This window comes from Furipterus horrens, unplaced genomic scaffold (genome assembly GCF_987537825.1).
Source record: "Furipterus horrens unplaced genomic scaffold, mFurHor1.1.pri manual_scaffold_2, whole genome shotgun sequence".
Classification (NCBI taxonomy): Eukaryota; Metazoa; Chordata; class Mammalia; order Chiroptera; family Furipteridae; genus Furipterus; species Furipterus horrens.
Genome location: NW_028327172.1, coordinates 2,219,534 through 2,237,863, shown reverse-complemented (window position 1 = coordinate 2,237,863; position 18,330 = coordinate 2,219,534). Strand labels below are relative to the sequence as shown.

Below are 18,330 nucleotides of genomic sequence, written 5' to 3'. Positions count from 1 at the left end.
GGCTGTGGGGTGGGCCGGGGCACGGGTGGGACTCGCCCGGACGGGGTGGGCGCGCGGCCAGGAAAGAGAAGCCGGCCGGGCCACAGTCTCCCTGGGCTGCCCTGGCCCATGGGCATCCCCCTCACAGGCCTGCTGAATGTGGGGCCTCCCCAGTCTCCCCGCACCCGGGGGTCGGCAGGGCCGCCAGCACACCTGGGATTCTGGCCCTTTGGTGAGGCTGGTCCGCGGCCACACTCCGAGTGGCACGGCCTCTGCAGGCGGCCCTGCCTTCCGCACGCCCGGGGCAAGGTTCCGGGGCTCTAGCTGCACCTGCACCCCGCATCCCTGGATCCTCAGGCCCCCGCATCCCCAGAGCGCTCCCGAAAACACGGGCTGCCCGACGCCGGGGCGGGGCCCGAGCACCGCATTTCCGACGAGTTCCCAGGTGACACTGCTGCTGCCTCAGGCTGCACACCTGGGGGACCACGGCCCCCGCCCCGGCCACCTCACTCGGAATCCAGGCTGGGTGTCTCGGAGCCCCCGCCTGGCGATTCTGAGGGTTCTGAGACCCCCAAATGCCCTCCTGCTTCCTTCTCCCCATCTGCCCACCCCAGTCTCACGACTGTTTTGTTAGGGAGCAGACAGAAGGGAAAAAATCTCCAGCGCAGTGAACCCCAAGCCCCCGCAAACATGGCCTGGAGCAGCACGACCTCTCAGCCGGAGGAAACGCAGGCCCTTGCCGTGGCCACCCTCCTAGGCACCGGGCAGAGGCGGCATGGACGTCCTCGCCATCTGGGCCCTGGGCGAGCTGAATGCTGGGAAGTCCGGGGAGTGACGTCGGGGCAGTTCTCTGCGTCACTGTGACGGAGGTCACACTGCTGAGCTGTGAGGGCCACCGAGGGTCTGTGCTGGGCTTTGGAGGTGTGAGCAAAGTGTCCAGGTGGGAGGGGTGCATGGGGACCACCCCCGGGGCGCCCCACGTCTGTCCAGACGCAGTCCCGGTGTGATCAGGTTGGTGGCCGCCGTGGAGGTGCACAGCCCCCCCGACCCCTGGCCCTTGTTCATGGGCCCTCAGGCAGAGGGTGGCATGGCTTTGCCCGGGTGCATTTGGAGGGCCCAGGGCTCGGTCTGTCTGGAGGGAAGGTGCCCTGAGAGCTCCAGGTAAGTCACACGTACCCAGTGATGGCAACTGAGGTTTCCCGGCCCTCGTCTTGCCCAGGGGGAGGAAGGAAGATGGGACAGACAGATGGTGGCCGCGTTTGAGAAGCTCAGAAGGAAACAGAGAAATGGAGCCTCTGTCCAAAGTCATGGCCAGTGGCGAGGTCGCGCGATGGCCACCTGGAACCGCCATGAGGCCCGCCAGGCTGCATGCCCCCAGGTAACGAGAGACCCCTCCTGGGTCAGGTACGGGGCCTGCGGCACGTCCCATCCCAGCCTCCCAGTCCCCCGCCCCCGCCCCCACCCCCGCCCGCTCTGCAGGGAGCAGGGCCTGAGGCGCAGGTGTGGTGAACTGGGAACTTCCTGGGCTCTGCCACTCGCCGGCTGTGTGACCTGGAGCAAGTCCCTGAACCACATTTCTTCATGCCACGGCGAGAGAGGACCCGAGACTTTTCAGGGAGGGTCCAAGTGACAACTTCGTACCGTTTGCCCAGCACGTACTCTGTGCAGGAGCTTTGTGATTACTGACCCACGTAATCATCCTCCAAGCAAGGTTGTGTGAGGGGTTACAGTCGCCCACATGGCACAGGAGGGGAGACTGAGGCACAGAAGGCCAGGAGAGAGTGGCGGGGCTGGTGCAGAGCCCGGTGGTCCAGGTGGGCCGCCATGAGGGCTGGGTGAGGCGGTCGTGAGCCCTCGCCCTGGTCCTGGCACGTGCGGTCCTGACCTGGATGTGGACGCGATGGGTGGAATCTAAGCAGCCCCATTGAGCCAGGAGGCAGCCCGTTAAGAATGGTGGAGCAGCAAGAATGGAGACGCCCAGGTCCCCGTAAGCCGGGAGCCCTGCCCCAGCTCTGCACGCCCTTCCTCTGTTCCCTGTGAGCCACAGCTCCTTGTGTATTCCCTGTCACGTGCCGCTGACACGTGGGGGACAGAGCAGCGCGTCTCGGACACTTGAGTCAGGGGCAGGCAGGTGGCAGAGGGGAGGTCGGAACCTTTCAAGAGAAGACTGCACGTCTGGATGCTCATGCTAATCGGAAAGCAGTTTGGTCACGAGGATTTTGCAGCAGGCTGTGCTAGGACAGTCCCCACCCCCGAGCAGCCACCCTCTGAGACAGGCTCGCATCTATGGGCAGAGGGGCCCGTGGAGACCAGGGCTGGGCAGTGGGGGTGGGGGGGCTGCTCCTCCCTGGTGAAGAGGGCCTGAGATGTTCTTGGTGTTCCGCAACAACTGCATTTTGCCCCCCTAATTTTAGCGGCAATGTTTTTGTTCCAGTCAGTGCTCGTGTGGGAAAAGCAGACACTGAAAGGGCGCTTGGCACGCGGGATGACGAGCCATTTTCAAACGGCGGGAGATGGGTGATTTCTAAGTGCACTGAATTCTAAATCTGTTTCACGACAGTTAATGCTCATGAGGGAGTAATGAGCCATCTCAAAGCCACATCCACACCCCCCGCCCGGCTGTAACGCGGCAGGCATCTGTGGCAGGCCCATGGCGTGCCGGGCCAGGTCCCGGGGAGCCGTCAGGGGATGGGGACGCAAGGCAGGGCCGGGCCACGGCAGGTGCACACCCAGGGTCCAGCCCTGGAGCATCGAATGCCGGCTGCAGAGAAGACCCCAGCCGGGCGGTGGGAGACCATCACAGCCGCCTCCCGTCCCCGGCCCTGCCCCAGTGCCGACACTGACGGCGCTGAGGGCGCCGGGCTGAGCACGCAGCGTGTCAAGGTGCTGCTGGGGCGTCTGCTCTAGAGACAGCCCCGGGGCCTCTGACTCCCCAGACTGCTTCACGGTGGGTGGCCAAGCTCCTGGGACATCCAGGGCTCACCTCCCAGGGCACTGGTCATGCCGAGGGGCGCCGTCTCTCCTTCCCCAGCTGTGGCGCAGGGGTGGGCTCTCCCGTGCCCTCCGGGGCCCAGCCCCCAGGGTTTGCTGGTCAGTGGGGGCGCGGGGCAGGGGCAGGAGGAGCGCTGAGACACGCGGAACCCGGCTCCCTGACTCCAGGTGATGGACCCCAGGTCTCTGCTCCCGGCGGGAGGCAGGGCGGCCCGCGGCCCTCTCAGCCCTGCTGACGACGCCATCTGCCTGGCTCTGTCCCCATGTGGATGATAAACACCATGCTCTCTCTGGCAACGGCACTCCTTCCAGGACGGGCCATGAGAAAAGCCGGAGCTTCAGGGACTAGAACGAGGTCAGCCCGTCACCAGGGCCGTGTCCGTGCCGGGGCTCAAGGTCAGCACCCCAAGCCGTGTGGGAGCTGGTGCGCCCCCGAGCTGGCACTCAGCACACACGCCACACGTCCGGGCAAATGCAGGCCCCTCCTGCGAGGCACACAGAATCACATGTGCACACACACATGTGCACGGTGTCTCCACGCAGTGTCCATACGTGTGCATGTGTATAGGTGAAACACGTCATGCCCCCACACATGTACACATGCGAGCGCGCCGGTGTGCCTGGGCGTGTACGCACACGCACGAGCATGCAATCACACTTGCACTGCATGGCAGCCATGGCGGCATACACGTGTGTACATGAATGTGCTGCGATCGTACAAACACATGCAGGTGCACACGTGTGTGTGTGCGTGTACAGCTCCCATTCGATCTACAGTGAGGTCTGGGGCCCGACAAGCGCTCTGTGTGAGTGTGGGAGACGCGCCAGCACCTCAGGGCGCTGCAGACGCAGAGGCTGGGTGCTCAGTGCCGGAGTGGTCTCCCCCTCCTCGGTCCATCCCTCACCAGCTCAGGCCGTGGCGGGGAGCCCACTGTGAGGGCGTAGTCTGTGGGCGGCACCTGGACAGCACGACCCGGGCGTTCCCGATGGGCCACTGCGTGGCAGGGGGCGACGGGCCCTCCTCAGCCAGGTATCGGGGTCAAACAAAGCCCTGATCTCGGGGCGAGGGCAGGTTCTCGTCTCTGCTCCAGGACCCCGGACGTGGGACTCAGCCGGCTGTCACTCCTCCTCTCCTTGGGTGCCCTTTTGGGAAATGGAGCCAGCCCAGCCCTGCCCCTGCCATAGAATCAGGCAATGCACCCCCGAGCTCAGGACAGGTGGCGGGTGACCCCAACATCGGCACGGCCCCGCCCTCCATGCGTCTGCTGACCTGCTCGGATGGGACCTTCCAGAGCTCATCCAGTCCCGGTCCCGGTCAGGCCCCTGCAGGGGAGCTGTCCAGCTTACAGATCTCTGAGGCCACCAGCTGACCGAAAAGGCACCTCTGGACAGACACCACTCTGTGCACGGCCAAGGAGCCCAGGTCCCAACGACCGTCAGGAAGTGCCCGTGCCCAGGGTCCTGACCTGCAGGATGGGTCCTCCCACGGGAGACACAGGGAGGGGGAGCGGCCATTCAAGTTGTCACTGCTCACGAAAGAGAAGCCCCGCAGAGGTGCACAGAGCGACGCCACGCCTTCTCGGGCTGAGAATGCCGGAACCCGCGCCTTCTCGCCTGCCTCAGGGCCTTCCTCGCACACAGCACTCGGGGTCAGCCAGCGGCCACCCCCCCCATCACGGGACCCTCCACGGGTCCCGGAAGGAAGGGAGGGGGGCCAGTCCACCCGTGAGGGCCCCTGTTCACAGGCAGGCAGGGCGGAGCGCTGTAGCCACGTCCCTGCGAGGCCGGTGCCCAGGCCGGGAGATGGCTCCGTGGGGACAACAGCACGCGTGTGGCTGCCGCGTGTCAGACCTGTGGGTTCGCACGAAGGGCGCCTCTCCTTCCCGGCTAACTAAGCAGGGGTGGCCGGGGGCACGTCCGCAGTGCGCAGCCGTGCTGAGGGGACGAAGCGGGCCACAGGCCTGGTCGGCCTGGCCTGCCCGGGTCACACGGCCACCGACGGAGCGGAGGGCCAAGCCTTTGTGTAAAGCTGGCAACACCCGAAGGGGAGGTTCCCAAGTGTGAACTCCCACCCCGGGGAGGCCGCGTGCCCCGCAGAGCCGCAGAGCCGCTGTGTCGTGCGGCCCAGGGTGAAATGAAAATCGGGGCCACTTGTTCAGAAATGATTAAGAATTTGAGGGCGGTGACTATGAAGCACTAAAGCTCAGGGCCCCATGAGACAGGGAGTGACACCGGCCCATGAGACCAGCCCCTGCTGACACTACATAAGTTTATTCCATGTCCCCAAGTCCCCGACCCAGGGGCGGGTCCTATCTTCAGAGGCTCCAGAGAGCGGAGCCTGGACAGGGACCCTCTAGGACTTCGAGGAGACGGCAGTGGCCGCGGGCCTCCTGCCACAGACGTCAGCCGTGTCTAGGGCAGAGCGCAGACACAAGGTGGCCTCGTGCTGTGCAGGTGGCTTTGGCAGCGGGAGGCTGCTCACTGCGGTGTCGCCAGGGGCTGTGGGCCAAGGTCACGTCAGCATCACGTCAACAACAGCTTGTGGAGCCACTGAAAATGGTGTTTTGGAAGACTATCTGGGTGTCCTTTGTCACTTGGGAAAAGAAGGAGGAGGACCCACCATCTCAAAGGGTGCACTCAAGTTTGGGTGCCACGCACACACTTAGGCTCAAAGAAGGGCCGAGGCCTTGGGGGGCGACTGTCAACATAAGGTAGGGTCATGGGTGACGGTTACCGTCTTCTCTTGACCTTCCTTCATTTGCCAGCGCTCGCTCTAGGACCCGACGTGACGTGTATTTAAACACGGTCATTTAGAAGGTGAACACGCTCCACAGAAGGTACACCACCGGCCAGCAAGCCCGGGAAAAGGGCTCAGCCTCACGTGCAGTCAGGGCGATGCCCCTTGGAGCTGCAGCGGGCTCTGCCCACTGGGATGGCGAGGACGTGGAGAAAGCGGGACCCTCAGTGCTACCGTGGGAGCGTCAGCCAGTGCAGCCACTGGGGAAACGGACGGGCAGGTCCCCAAAAGGCTAAAACAGTGAACAGCCGTGGGACCCAGCAATTCCGCTCCTGGGTGTTTGCCCCAAAATGAGAACGGGTTCAAACAAAAACGTTTGCACACATATCCTGCCAGTCTTGGTCCCAAAGGCCCCAAAGTGGGAAAACCCAAGTGTCAGCTAAACGGGGTCTGTCCACTCGGTGGGCTACTGTTCAGCCTGACAAAGCAACAGCATTCTGATACACCGTGGATGAACCCTGAAACCAGGACACCCCCATAAGCCAGCCACGGAAGAGCACACAGCGTGTGATTCCATCACACAAAATGGCCACAGCAGGCAAATCCGTAGACACAGAACGTGGGTTGGGAACTGCCCGGGGCTGGGGAGCAACTGTGGATGGGGCCCGGGCCTCTTCCTGGGGGGACGATCTTGTCCTGGAATCAGACCATGCTGAGGTTTATAGCAGCTCACGATTGCACTAAAAGCCACTGAACTGGACACTTTAAAAGGGTAAGCCGACAGGGTGGGAAGCCTTTCCCAAAATAAGAAGACAGAGTTGAGTGTAGAGACAGGACGGGGCTCACGGCCAAGGGCTGATCGCACGCCTGACGGATGAACCCCTTTGAGGATGAGCGTGGACTCCCCACCTCCACCTGCGGACGGCGCCCAGCCGCCCCTCCGTGCCCGGTCTCCTCGGTGCCCTGGGCCAGGCCTCCTCCGCACGCTACCCCCAGGCCCGCAGGTCCCGATGGGCTGGAGGCAGGAGGTGCACACGGCGCCCTCCCAGATGCCGTCTCAGCCACGTGAGCGTGGGAGTGGAGCCTGGCCCCTCCACGCCTGGTTTACACACCCATCCCTTAGGTTTAATCTGCACACGTGGGGTTCACCCTCCCCGGAGTGCGGCCCCTGAGCCAGCGTTTATCCATTGTCCCCGATCTGTTTCCCATGTCTCCTTCAGAGGAGCCAAAAACCACATTTTACTTAGTCACGGAGTGGCATCGAGGGCTATTATTTTCCAAAACAAGCCTCGGTGCATGCTAGGGGGTGGCCCGTGGTTCCCGTCTGAGCCCCAGCTAGAGGGGCTCCTGGCCCTGGCTAACCATCCCAAAACTGGGTGCCAAGAAAGGGGCCCCAAGCCTGTCCTCACTAGTCTGACAGATGGCAGGTCAGCGGCCACCCGCCCGTATCAGGAACAGCGCATCTGCTCCACTTCTTACAGAGAACACCCACATCCGTCTTTGGGGCCCCAGGAGCTCAGGTTGCTCACATGTGGGCAAGGAGGACGGTCTGCCTGCTCCCCAAGCGGGATTTCTGAGCCGGCGCCATTCCTCTAGCTCTCCCGGGGCAGGCGGGCGGGCAGGGCCTTGGGCCATGGGTGTCTGGGTTGGCTGAAGTGACCGCCCCTAAAATCTCCAGGGCCAGAGACCCAGGGAGACCCTGGCCTGGGAGGCCAGCACCGGGGCATTTCCCAGGTCTCGTAATACCCGACGGCCTCCCCTGAGGTTCACCAACTCTGTAGTTTTAAAGAAATCTCATCGAGTAATGTGGGAGAGGTTTAAAGTAGGGCAGCTACAGGACTGAACTTGGGGTGAGCTGTGTGTGAGAGAAAGAGGGGGCGACCACCCCTCTGCAAGGTCCATGTACCCACCCACCACCCATCCATCCCCCTGGTTCTTGGCTCTCGTGGGAAGTGGTACACGCTGATCAGTGCCCCTCACAGACACGTGTCCAGAAGCCGGCATATGGGCCTCCCCTGCGCCCCCTGCGCCCCCACAGTTTGCCCCGATTACATCTGCTCCAGCTCAAGGGTCTGGACCCCAGCTCACCAAACACAGCAGCTGGGCAGCCGGGGGTGGGCGGGTTTAGGGCCACGCCCTCATGCCCTGCCCACTCCCCTGCCCGTGCAGAGGTGGGGTGTCACGTGGCGAGGACCCCACCGCCAACGTGCAGGGAGTGTGCCTGAGAGCCAGCCTGCTCCGGGAGCCTTCCGCGGCGGAGGCCCCACCCCCCGCAGCCCTGCTGCAAACACACCACGGCCACGACCGTGTCACGGAGCAGGGACCCACAGCTCACACCGGCCGAGTGCCTCGTCCAAGGTCACGCAGCAAGGCCCACGCTCCAGGCCAGTGGCCCTAACTCAGAGCCCTGGGCCCCGGTGCTGGTGCGGCCCGCGGCCTCGGCGGCAGGCTTCTCCCCGGAACAGAGGACAGGCCCTGCGGCTCCCCCAGGGGCCTCGCAGATGCTGGGGGGTCAGGTCGCAGGCAGTCAGTGCCCGCACCTCAGAGGAGAGAACGGCCCCCTGGGGAGGGGCCTGCGGGCAGGGAGGTAGAGGGAGGGCCTCAGCAGAAAGGACCACATGGGGCAGCGCTCAAGCCGCGCTTCCAGACGGACTTATCCCCCAGAGTCACGGGCTGAAGCTGCCACCCCGGTGTGAGTGAGTGTGCAGAGCGGGCCACAGGGAGGTATTTAGGGTTCCCTGAGGTCCTCGGGGGGGCCTGCTCTATAAGGCCACGCGAGGACACAGGGAAGGGACAGCCGGCTGCAAGCCGGGAAGAGAGGCCTCCTGGGAGCTGCCCCGACCACCCGGGGTCTGGGGCCTGCAGCCTCCAGGACTGTGTTGTTTGAACACCCCAGGGTGTCGCGTTTTGTCATGGTAGCCCTGGCAGACTAATGTAACACTCCTGTCCACGGCCACCTGCCCGACGTAGGAGTGAGACTGTCCCCCACACCCGTGAGTCTGAGCCACGCTGCCCCTCCCCGCAGAACCCACAGTCTGGAGTGACGGCTGTGCAGGGCAACCCTCCGGACAGAGCTGCATGTTCTGTAGAGGCAGGAGGGTCTGCGGGGAAGGAGGCAGTGCTGGCCCAGCATCCCCAGGTTGCCATGGTAACTGGGCTGCCCACCCTCCACTGCAGGGAGGGGCCGGGATGGGGTGAGCCCCGTCCCAGAGCATCACCAAGGACCAGGTCCTCCTGAAGGAACCGGAACCGACAGACCCTGCGGGAGGGAGTCAATTTTGGGGGTGAGCCCGAGAGTGGAAAGGGTATTTAGAACACAGAGCTGCTGCTTAGAGACCCAGGCGCACGCACCCAGGCGGAGAAGCACCATAACAAAACGGCGCACAGGGACGGGGGCGGGTGGGAGCCCGCCACCTCTGTCTGACCACGACACAGCCATCGCGGCCAGGACAGAGCCTCCTCACCAATCCTGCGTCCTGTTGGTGAGCCGCCAGTCGCTTCTCCGGAAGCTGGCGCTTCGGCTGCTTATTAATATTTCAGATTACTATTGTGCTCACAGCATCAGCGGCCTGTATTTTTAAATGTCCTAAAGATAACAAAAACATGCTATTTTGGAGCCAGGCACGCCTCTGGTGACGTCTTGCAGAGGTTGGTACCCACTCTGACTCACGGGGCTCGGCAAGCCCCTGCCTCGACGGCGCCACCCAGAGCTGCCCGGAGACGTGGGTGACAGCTCCCACCCCTTCCCTCCCTTCCAGGGGAGTGCTCTGGGCTGGGGGCAGCAGGTCACAGCAGTGGCCTTGTCTGCTGGGCCTCTCAGCCAAAGGGACGTCTGCAGTTGCTGCCCCTCATGCAGGCTGGCTGCAGCCTCCCCGCTGTCCCAGACAGAGCGGCCCCTGTGCCCCGGACCTGGCCCATCACGCTCCTCAAGTACACGGGTTCCTTAGCCCCAGCAGCCGGCTCTGGGGCAGGCCCATACGTGACTCAAGTCAACCCAGTCAGGGCCAGTCCTGGGCATTTGCTAAACAGGTAGGAAAGAACCTCTCTCTCTTTCTGCCGCACTTGGACCTCAGAGAATGTGAGCCTGGCTGTGGGACCACCCCAAGAGGTGAGCCAGCCAGAGCACAAAGCTGCCCTGGGGGAATCGGAGCCTACAGATGGAGAGAAAGCTCCCTGGGGACATGGTTGGGGCACCTGGGTCCAGCTATGCCTGAAGCCAGTGTTCTGGCCCTTTCAGTTATCTAAGCCAATACATTCCCTCTGGAGGGCGGGGGTTGCTGTCGGGAGCCCTGGGGCTCTGTCCCCTCCCATGAAAAGGACGATATTGACCAGAACATCCCCTGAGCTGGGACGGAGCAGGGAGATGTCCTGGCTCGGGGGTTCAGGTCAGGTTTCTGCAAAGTAAGGGGCAAACTTCACCTCCGGTTCCCACCTTCTCTGGGTGGTGGCTGCGCTGGGTCCCTGTCCGAGGGCTCCAGACCCAGAGGTCCCCAGGGTCGGGTGACCCCAATTCATACCCTGCGCCTGCAACTCCAGAAAAGCAGAGGGCGCTCCTGCCGCGACCCCTGGGGCATGAGCTGCTCACTAGGAGATGGACCAGGACCCTGCAACACGGCCGTGATAGCCCCGGGCCAGACGCCCAAAGAGGCCGCCAGGCAGGACAGAAGGCCTCACCGAGGAAGGGTGCCCCGGAACCCTGGCCGCGGGGAGAGGACAGGATACTCACGTGATGCCGCCTGCGACGTGTTAGGAGTCTGGGGGTGCTCAGTGATGGGAGAATGGGCCCACGGGGACTTCGGGGTGCCGGCAACCCAGGGGGCTGTCCTACAACCCCTCACTAAGGGACACATTTACAGGTGTGACGTTTCCGTACGTTTGTTATATTTCACTCAAACAGTTAACAATACAAAAACCCCACGAGCTGCAAACTGAAGTGTCCTCCCTGTGCAGCAGAGGGGGACACGGACACAGGGAAGGCAGAGGACGGTCCCCGGGTCCGGAATGGGGAGCCGGCCCACGCGAAGCTGCTCCCGGACGCCCACCGCTCGGGACCTGCCTGTGGAGTCCAGGTCACGAGACCCGCCCTGGGCAGCAGGAGCTGAGAGCCAGGGCCGGGCCGGAGGCAGACGCTGCTGAGGCCTCTGGGATGGCGCAGCCTGGCCCTGAGTCACGGCTCGTCTCCTGCCCGGGGAACCGCCCTGCTTGGTGCCAGGCGGGAAGGAAACGCAGGTGGCGTGAAGCCGCTGACCCTGCGGGCTTCTCTGTGACAGCAGCTGGCCCCCCCCACCTCATACACACAGCGCTGGCCTTTGGCCTCTTGGTCCGTGGCACATCGGTGGCCTCCTGTCCACAAACATGGCACACCTGCGGACACGCGCGGTCCTGTATGAGGACCATGCAGGACACAGAGGACAGAGCAGCCGTCCCCGTCCTCCAGGAGCCGGGCCGTGAGGAGCTTGGGGGAGGGGCTCCCACGTGACTGACCGGCGATTTCCTGCAGAATGACACGGTAGCACTGCCACATGCGGGACCCTGCAGTCTGGGCTGAGGTCCGCACAGACCTGGGTTATTGTCAATCAGGGCACAGCTGTCCCTCGTGCACAGAAACTAAACAATGTACGACTCCCCCCGTCCACGGCCCTGTAAAGCCATCCCCCTGCTGTCACACCAGAGCGCAGTATCCCCGCTGAGGCATCTACTCAGAGCCGTGGCGGACGCTGTGCGTGGGGAGCCAGTCGGGGAGCCAGCGTCTGCGCGGGGGGCACAGCAGAGCCTGCGGCCCACGGCAAGCGTGGCCGCTCCCCACGCAGGCACGGAGCCGGGGTGCGACCCGAGGCCAGCGGGGGACACTGGGCCCGGCCCCTCCTGGAAGGCACGCGCAGCTCTGCTTTCTGCCAGCCCCTGGACTTTTGCGTGACACCAGCCAATTCAATCTCTTGGCAACTGGTTTTAAAACGGTTTTCAGCACGGCCCGTGGCGAGTTCCAGAGCCCCGGGACGGCTCTCCTGCATGAACATCGCCGCTTCTGAGCCGTTTTCACAGACACCACAGTGCGCAGTTCTCCGAGGGTCCGGACGAGGCCCTCCGTGGCACGAAGCTGCCCCTTTATGAGACTGATCAGGTGTCAAGCATTTCATCTGCCCCCAAAGGCCTTTTGCTGATGGCGGGCCCACCCAGCCCCGGTTTTCTGTAACGTGGACCGGCAGCCCCTTCACCGAAAGCTTCCACGCTGCCTTACACGCATTTCCGGTTTGGACGACGCCCCGTGGCCTCAGAGAAGTCCCAGCTCTGAAACTCGGCCCTGCCTTGGGACGCGGCACCAGCCGGTTCCCCCCGCACGCTCCCCGCACAGACCCTGACGAGGTCGCCTTACCTGCCAGGCTGTCCTTGGGCCGGCACTGGACTTCCTCCACGCACTCGGCCGGGAACCAGCCGATGTGGCCGCGGGCGCTGCCTTCCCAGAAGCCCCCTTCGCCGATGCTCAGCACTGGGGACAAGGGAAGGACAGTGTTAGAGGCAGGGCCGGGCTGGGGGGTCTGGGTATGAGCGGAGTGGGGACTGGGGGGGCAGCGAGGCCAGCATGTCACCGGCCAGGTCTGGCGTCGGCATGTCAGCAGCCAGGCTCCGGTCCGTCTGCCGCTGACCAGGCCCCCTTGGGCATGGACGAGGGGACTGGGCAGCGTCCCTTTGAGAGGACAGTGCTGAGGGCATGAGCCCTGCAGTCCCCACGCCTCCTCTGCCTGGAAGGCCTCAGGGACAGGATGCAAGCATCTTTATGTCTCATGCCACGTCACGTGGCCATTTTGTCCCCACTGAGATGGGAGAGTGGGAACTGGGGGGCGCGGCAGGCCACCTGCAAGGGGGAGCAAGAAGAATGAGGTCATGTCTGCTCCTCCCAAGCCGTGGAGGGGTCCAAGTGTCTGTGTCCCCAGGATCCTTTAAACCAGTTTGAGGAAAGAGAATTTGCGGCAGGAGACAGGAAGGCAGGGGTGGCTGTGTGGTGGCCATGGGCCCCCTGGACTCGGGCAAAGAGCTGGACTGAAAGACGCGTTGGGCCGACGCTAGCGCCGGGGAGAGCTGGCCCACCAGTGCGCTGACTCACTCAGGAAGAACCTACTGATCACGCGGGTCCCAGCGAGGGGCCCGGGTTGGCGACCCCCTCCGAGAAGGGGTGACGGGCTTGTCCTCGGAGCGGGCGGGTGGGGGGGGCCTCTGCCCAGAGTGAATGCCAACAGCTCCCCGCGTGCACGGCTGGGCTCTCTGACACGCCGGGCACACGGAAGGGCCTCAGTAAACACGCACCGGAGAGTAAGCTGCGTGTGTTTCTGATCTCGAGTGGCACCGAGCATGGGTGAGCCACACCTGCCTGAGGGTGTGGGGTGCGGGGTGGGGCGGGAACCCCCGTGCTCCCCAAGAGGCAGTTTGCACAAAGACCTTGGTTATAGTGTTTCCCCTCGACCCTCATCTCAACCTCAAAGGCAGAAAAGAGCGCGTGGACCCATGGTTTCTGACGGCCAGCGCAGCAGAAAACACCGCTTTGTACGTCTTGGCCTGATACTGAAAGGAACTGACCCAGCGGAGACCGAGGCCCCGGCCAATCGGAACCGCTCGAAGCATTTCCTCCAAAATCCCACACGGGCCCCGGACACCCCACGTCGCCCAGCTGAGTGGGTCGTACCCCACGATTTCCCAACAGACCCGGACCGGAGGGCCACCTGAGGCTCGGCCCTGGGCGGCAGCTTGCCGGGTGCCACTGGAGCCAGCGCCCAGTGCGGGCCCCACTCCTTCCCGAGCAGCGGTCAGCAGGCCCCGCCGGTGGTTCTGGAAGATGGAAGTGCCGCGTCTTCCCTGCGCGACGCCCCGGGGAGCTTCTGACACTCTGTGCCTCAGTCTCCTCGTTTGCCCGAGCGGGACAGCACGCTGCAGCTCACGGAGGTCACTGGGCGTGGCACAGAGGGACCTTAACGCAGCACGGAGCCCAGCCTGCTCAGTCGCTCCCTCCCGAGTGTCCCGCCAGCCACGACACGCGCCCGCCCCGCCTTCGCTGCTGTGACGCACACCCTTCCGAGTGCGTTGCGGTCCTCACAGGACCAAGAGAAAGGATGAGAAGCAGTTTACAGGCGCTGGAGGGGCAGAGGGGCAAATGTAAGGAAGCCGAGGCGGAGTGTGCTGGACGGGGTCACCCGGTCTGGGGACCCTGCACAGCGGGCGGGGTCGGGGGCATAGCAGACCCTTTGCTGAGGGACCAGAGGGAGGGAGGGAGGGCCCGGGATGCTCCTGGGTTCCTGGTGGAGCCCTCGGTAGCCAGTGGGCCTCTTTACAGGGTGAGAGGGAGAGAGGGCTGCGGGCTGCGGGGACTCTGTCCCACGCGGAAGAGTCTGGGTAAAGGGCAGTCTGCGTTCCAGGCCCTTCTGGTCTCCCGGAGCTGCGTGGGAGCCCTGAAACCTGCCACATGGGCCGCTTGGCTGTGCCTCTGGGTGGGCTCTCCCGGGGGCCCGCCCCCACATTCCAGGGCAGGTGCTGAGGGCCCTCCTGTCGGGCACAGCTGTGTCCAGGGGGGGCTGCATGTTCCTTGCACAGTGAAGAGGGAGTCGGGCCGGGCTCACGCCCACATGGCCGACTTCAGTCATTCAGGAGTAAACACATCACACACCGCGAGGATAAACAGGGCGTCCCCTCGCCCTCCCCAAGCCCGCGCGCTCCGAGGCCACGCTGCCACGCATGGGTGCAGAAGGAGGCCGGCCCGGCTGTCCTCTCCCCGGTCACTCATGACCCCAGCGCCTCTCCCCTGGGAACTGGGGCCCAGCAGTCAGTGCCCAGAGCAGATTGGCTCGACCAGGTCGCAGGCTTGGCGGGGACTGTTAGTGCCACACTCTGTCCCCCGTCACCCCGCCCCGTCTGGGTAACTGAGGGGGGCCTGTCTGCGTGATGGGGTGAGCTCTTGGAGGAGCTCCAGAGCACCACGTTTTCTCTCCCACACGGGACCCCGACTGGGTCGGGCACACAGGCCCCCCTAAGTTAAGCTGTCTGGGTGTCCCTTCATACACATGTCACCAGGGAGCTGGAGCAGGGGCATTTTCAGAGTCACGCTGGGCGCGCTTCCCCGGGGACACCGTCTCCAGCTCTCCACTGTGGACGTGAGGCCCTATCCTCGTGGGCTGAGCAGCAAAGAGTCAAAGGGACTGAGAGCCGGGGCCCAGCCTGGGGCCCTCAGAGTCCCGGGTCCTCACTGCAGCCTGACCACCATCCCCGTCCCCGGTCTGTGCAGGTCCAGGTCACCCCAAGTGTGACAGCCACAGCAGGGGCTCCCCTGCTCTCCCCCCACCTCCCCCTTTCCTGCGGCCACCTAGCAGTAATGGGGCGATGGCTCCTAAACAAGGCAAGCCCCGGGGTGTGTCCTCCATAACTGCCCCAGAATGGGGGTGCCTCCCACGAGAGGGGCGCTCTCCCTGCCTCGCAAAGCTGCGCTCGCTGTCTGCCTGGGAGGATGGCGGTGAGGGGCACAAGCTGGATCAGACGGGATCCCTGGCAGCTCTGCCAGGAGAGGGGCCTCCCGCGGCCGCCCAGACAGGCCCTCCCACTGCCGTGCGTGAGAGGCAGGGACAGAAAGACCCCCAGTGGGGGCAGGGCCTGCTAGGCGGGTGCCACTGTGCGGGGACAGCCGCACACGCAGCGACCACATTCTGGCCGCCTCTGTCCGGGCCCTTCAAGCACGGGGACTGACCGGTGGATGAGGGGCAGAGCCCTGCGTGTGGACGGCCTGTCGGCCACTCTGTGACAGCTGTGGGGTCGACGACACTCACGGAACATGCAGGGGACAAAGAGTTTACCCGTGATGTGTTCTGCCACCAGAGGCAAAGGTGAGGGAGTGTGACTTTTTAGGCTCGTAATGTATTTGTAATTTAAAAATTGACCAAAAATACTGCTTTAAACTATACAGGGGCAACTGAGGGACTTCCACTTCTGGGCGTGAAGGTCGAAGCCCCCACGGGGCCACCCCACAGAAGGCAGCTATACACTCGCGTGTGCTGGAGAGGCAGCCCCCGGAGGTGCTGAGCGTGGGGAGATGTGGGCAGCCTGGCGGGCGGGGTGCATGTGGGGTGAGGGGAGGCAGCTGCGGGGGGAGCGCCTTGTCTTGGGCCTGAACTAAGTCAAGTGCACACAGCAGGCCTGGGGGAGGGACCCAGGGAAAGGCTGGCCATCTCAGTGACCCAAAGAAGCAGACTGGTGAGTCAGATGCGGGGAGATGGGGGTGGGGGCATCCCCACACCTCCGGGAAAGAGCCAGAGACAGCCGGGAAACGCGGCCTCCCGCCATCTCCAACCGACCCCGGAAAACACACGCACAGAACAGATATAAAGCAGCTCAGCTCAAGGGTGAGACCCGAGCCTGCCCAGAGGGTGGCCCGAGTGGCTGGCCAAAGTGAAATGAAGAAAACTAACAGAAGCCAGACAACCCAACCCTCCCGATACCCAGGACACACTGGAGACATGAAGCCCGGAGAGGGGGGAGCCCATCCCCCAGGGAGCCGACCCCGGGGCGACCCTGGAGGCAGGACAGACAGGGGTGTAACGGGGTGATCATACCAAGGATCAGCATCGCAAAACAGTGTGCGTGCTGCCGGGAGTGAGAACCCTCTGCGGAGCCATGGGGAGGCTCATCCAATAAAAAGAAACGATTAACGATACCCATGGAAATGCTTGCGTTTAAACACGTTATTTCTGCAATTCAGCCATCCACCAGAGGGGTCTAACGGCTAATGGGACGTTACAGAGGGACGAGCCAGGGAACGCAGACCAACGGAAGGATCCGCGGCGAAGGAAACGGTGGGAAGAAAGCAGACGGGGCCCTGGGACCCGCTGGGGCCACCAGACAGTCAGAGGCGCGTGCGGCTGGCCCAGCAGAGGGAGGCGCGAGGGCGCGGGCCCCACCCGCCCTGGGGAACCTGCGTGTCCGCTGCGACTGCCCTGTTAGCGCGCCGTACGGGGAGGGGGCGGGGCAGCGGAGTCCACCGCGGACTCAGGCCCAGACAGAGACCCCTCCGGGGGGCCCACTTCCCACCCGGGCCAGGCACCGTGAGAGCCGGCCCCTCGATGGCAGAGTGTGGGCGGGGGGTCTGCCCCACCTGGTGAGTCTGGCTGTTCCCACATGGCCTGTGGCCCACAGCAGTCCCATTGCCACGTCCTCCCGTGGTCTTCAGAGCCACAGGCCTTGGCCACTGCCCGTCTCCCTCTGCCCCCCGCCCCGCCCCTCACGGGGGCCTCACGTTCCTGATGCCCCCGCTCAGAAACCGTCGCGGGCTCCCCGCTGCCCCAGGAACACAGCCGCACTCCGTGGCCCGGCTTGGGTGGCGGCCCCCACAACACCTTTCAGCCGCATCTCCTGGGCTTCTGCCTCGGGAGCCCTTTCCCCACCCCGTTGCACTCCCTCTGTGATCCCTGCAGACAGTCCACCTGGACGCCCCTCCCTGCTCCCCACAAGTCAGGCTCGGATCCGACCCGTGCCAGGGCCTGTGCCCACGCCACTTCTTTGCGAGGCCCTCGGGGTCTCCTGGCGGAAGGCACGCTGCCATCAGTGCCCTCCGCTGTCCCTCCCTGGTGCTCCCCGCAACGGGACCTCGTTCCACGCCTGTGTGGCGCCTTCCCTAACAGACAGCAGAGACACTGAAGCTGAGTCCCGGAGATGGCTGGCGAGCTTCACTCGGTTCCCCATCTGCCCCCGGGGTTCTGTGTTCTCCACAGGGACCTCGGCCTGACCTTGCCCCGTGGACACTGACCTTTGACCCTGTCACCACGGTGAAGAGGGATCTCGCCCTCGACCAGGGGTTGGTACGGCTTCACGACCACGAAGAGCCTCCCAGGCACCGCGCTGTACAGCTTCCGCTTGGGCCCCGGGTACTCGGCGGTGCAGAGTGCATCCTTGGTGGCACCAGGCGGGAACGCTGGCCTGCGGGGGAGGGGCAGAGAGGGGGTCAGGGCCTGAGACACAGGAGGCCACGTGACCTCAGGGATGCTGGTGCCGGACCCCCTGTGTGGCGAGAAGCAGGAGGCTCAGAGAGACCCGGCCAGCGAGTTGCAGCAGCACCTGGACTCCGCGTGAGCTCAGAGCACAAGCGCCACCCCCGCCCCCACAACCCCCCACCCAGCCAGCGCACCTAAGACGTGCCCGTTTGATGCGAGGGGGCCAGCCACCCTGATTTTGCAAAAGTACATCCATAGCTGTTCTGAGCCTGGGGACAGCCAATCACCTCCCAGGTGGCTGGGAGGGGTCCTTGGAGGACCCCATTCCTCCTTTCCACACTCGGGGGTGGGTGATGGGGCAGCTGTTTGCAGCCTCCCCCCGTCTCCCCCCGCGGTTCTCAGGGACGTGGACCCGCCGCGCCGGTGGGCGCCACTAGAGGGCGCGTCTCGGGTAGGTGTGTGCAGAGGTTTGCGCCTGGGGCGGGGCGCCAAGAAGGTTCCCGAAGGCTCCGGACAGGCTTCTCTCTTTGGCCCTGCACTCAGGTCAACTGGCTACCTGACCCGGATGCAGCTCCATGGGGAGAGTGACCCTGACCACGCACAGAGCCCTGGCTGGGGAGGGCGACGGTCTGCACCTGAGGGCTGGGTTCTGGCTACACTGAT

At 64.4% G+C, this 18,330-nt stretch overlaps 1 protein-coding gene across 1 annotated transcript in view; it reads right to left on the bottom strand.

The window, feature by feature from the left end:
• SHANK2 (SH3 and multiple ankyrin repeat domains 2) overlaps positions 1-18,330 on the bottom strand; it is a 296,667-nt gene that overhangs the window by 158,974 nt on the left and 119,363 nt on the right. The window contains exons 12-13 of the mRNA XM_090257200.1: positions 17,484-17,653; positions 12,081-12,194 (exon numbers count right to left, since the gene is read on the bottom strand). Of these exons, the coding sequence (XP_090113326.1) occupies positions 12,081-12,194; positions 17,484-17,653 (284 nt within the window). The remainder of the gene's footprint in view (positions 1-12,080; positions 12,195-17,483; positions 17,654-18,330) is intronic.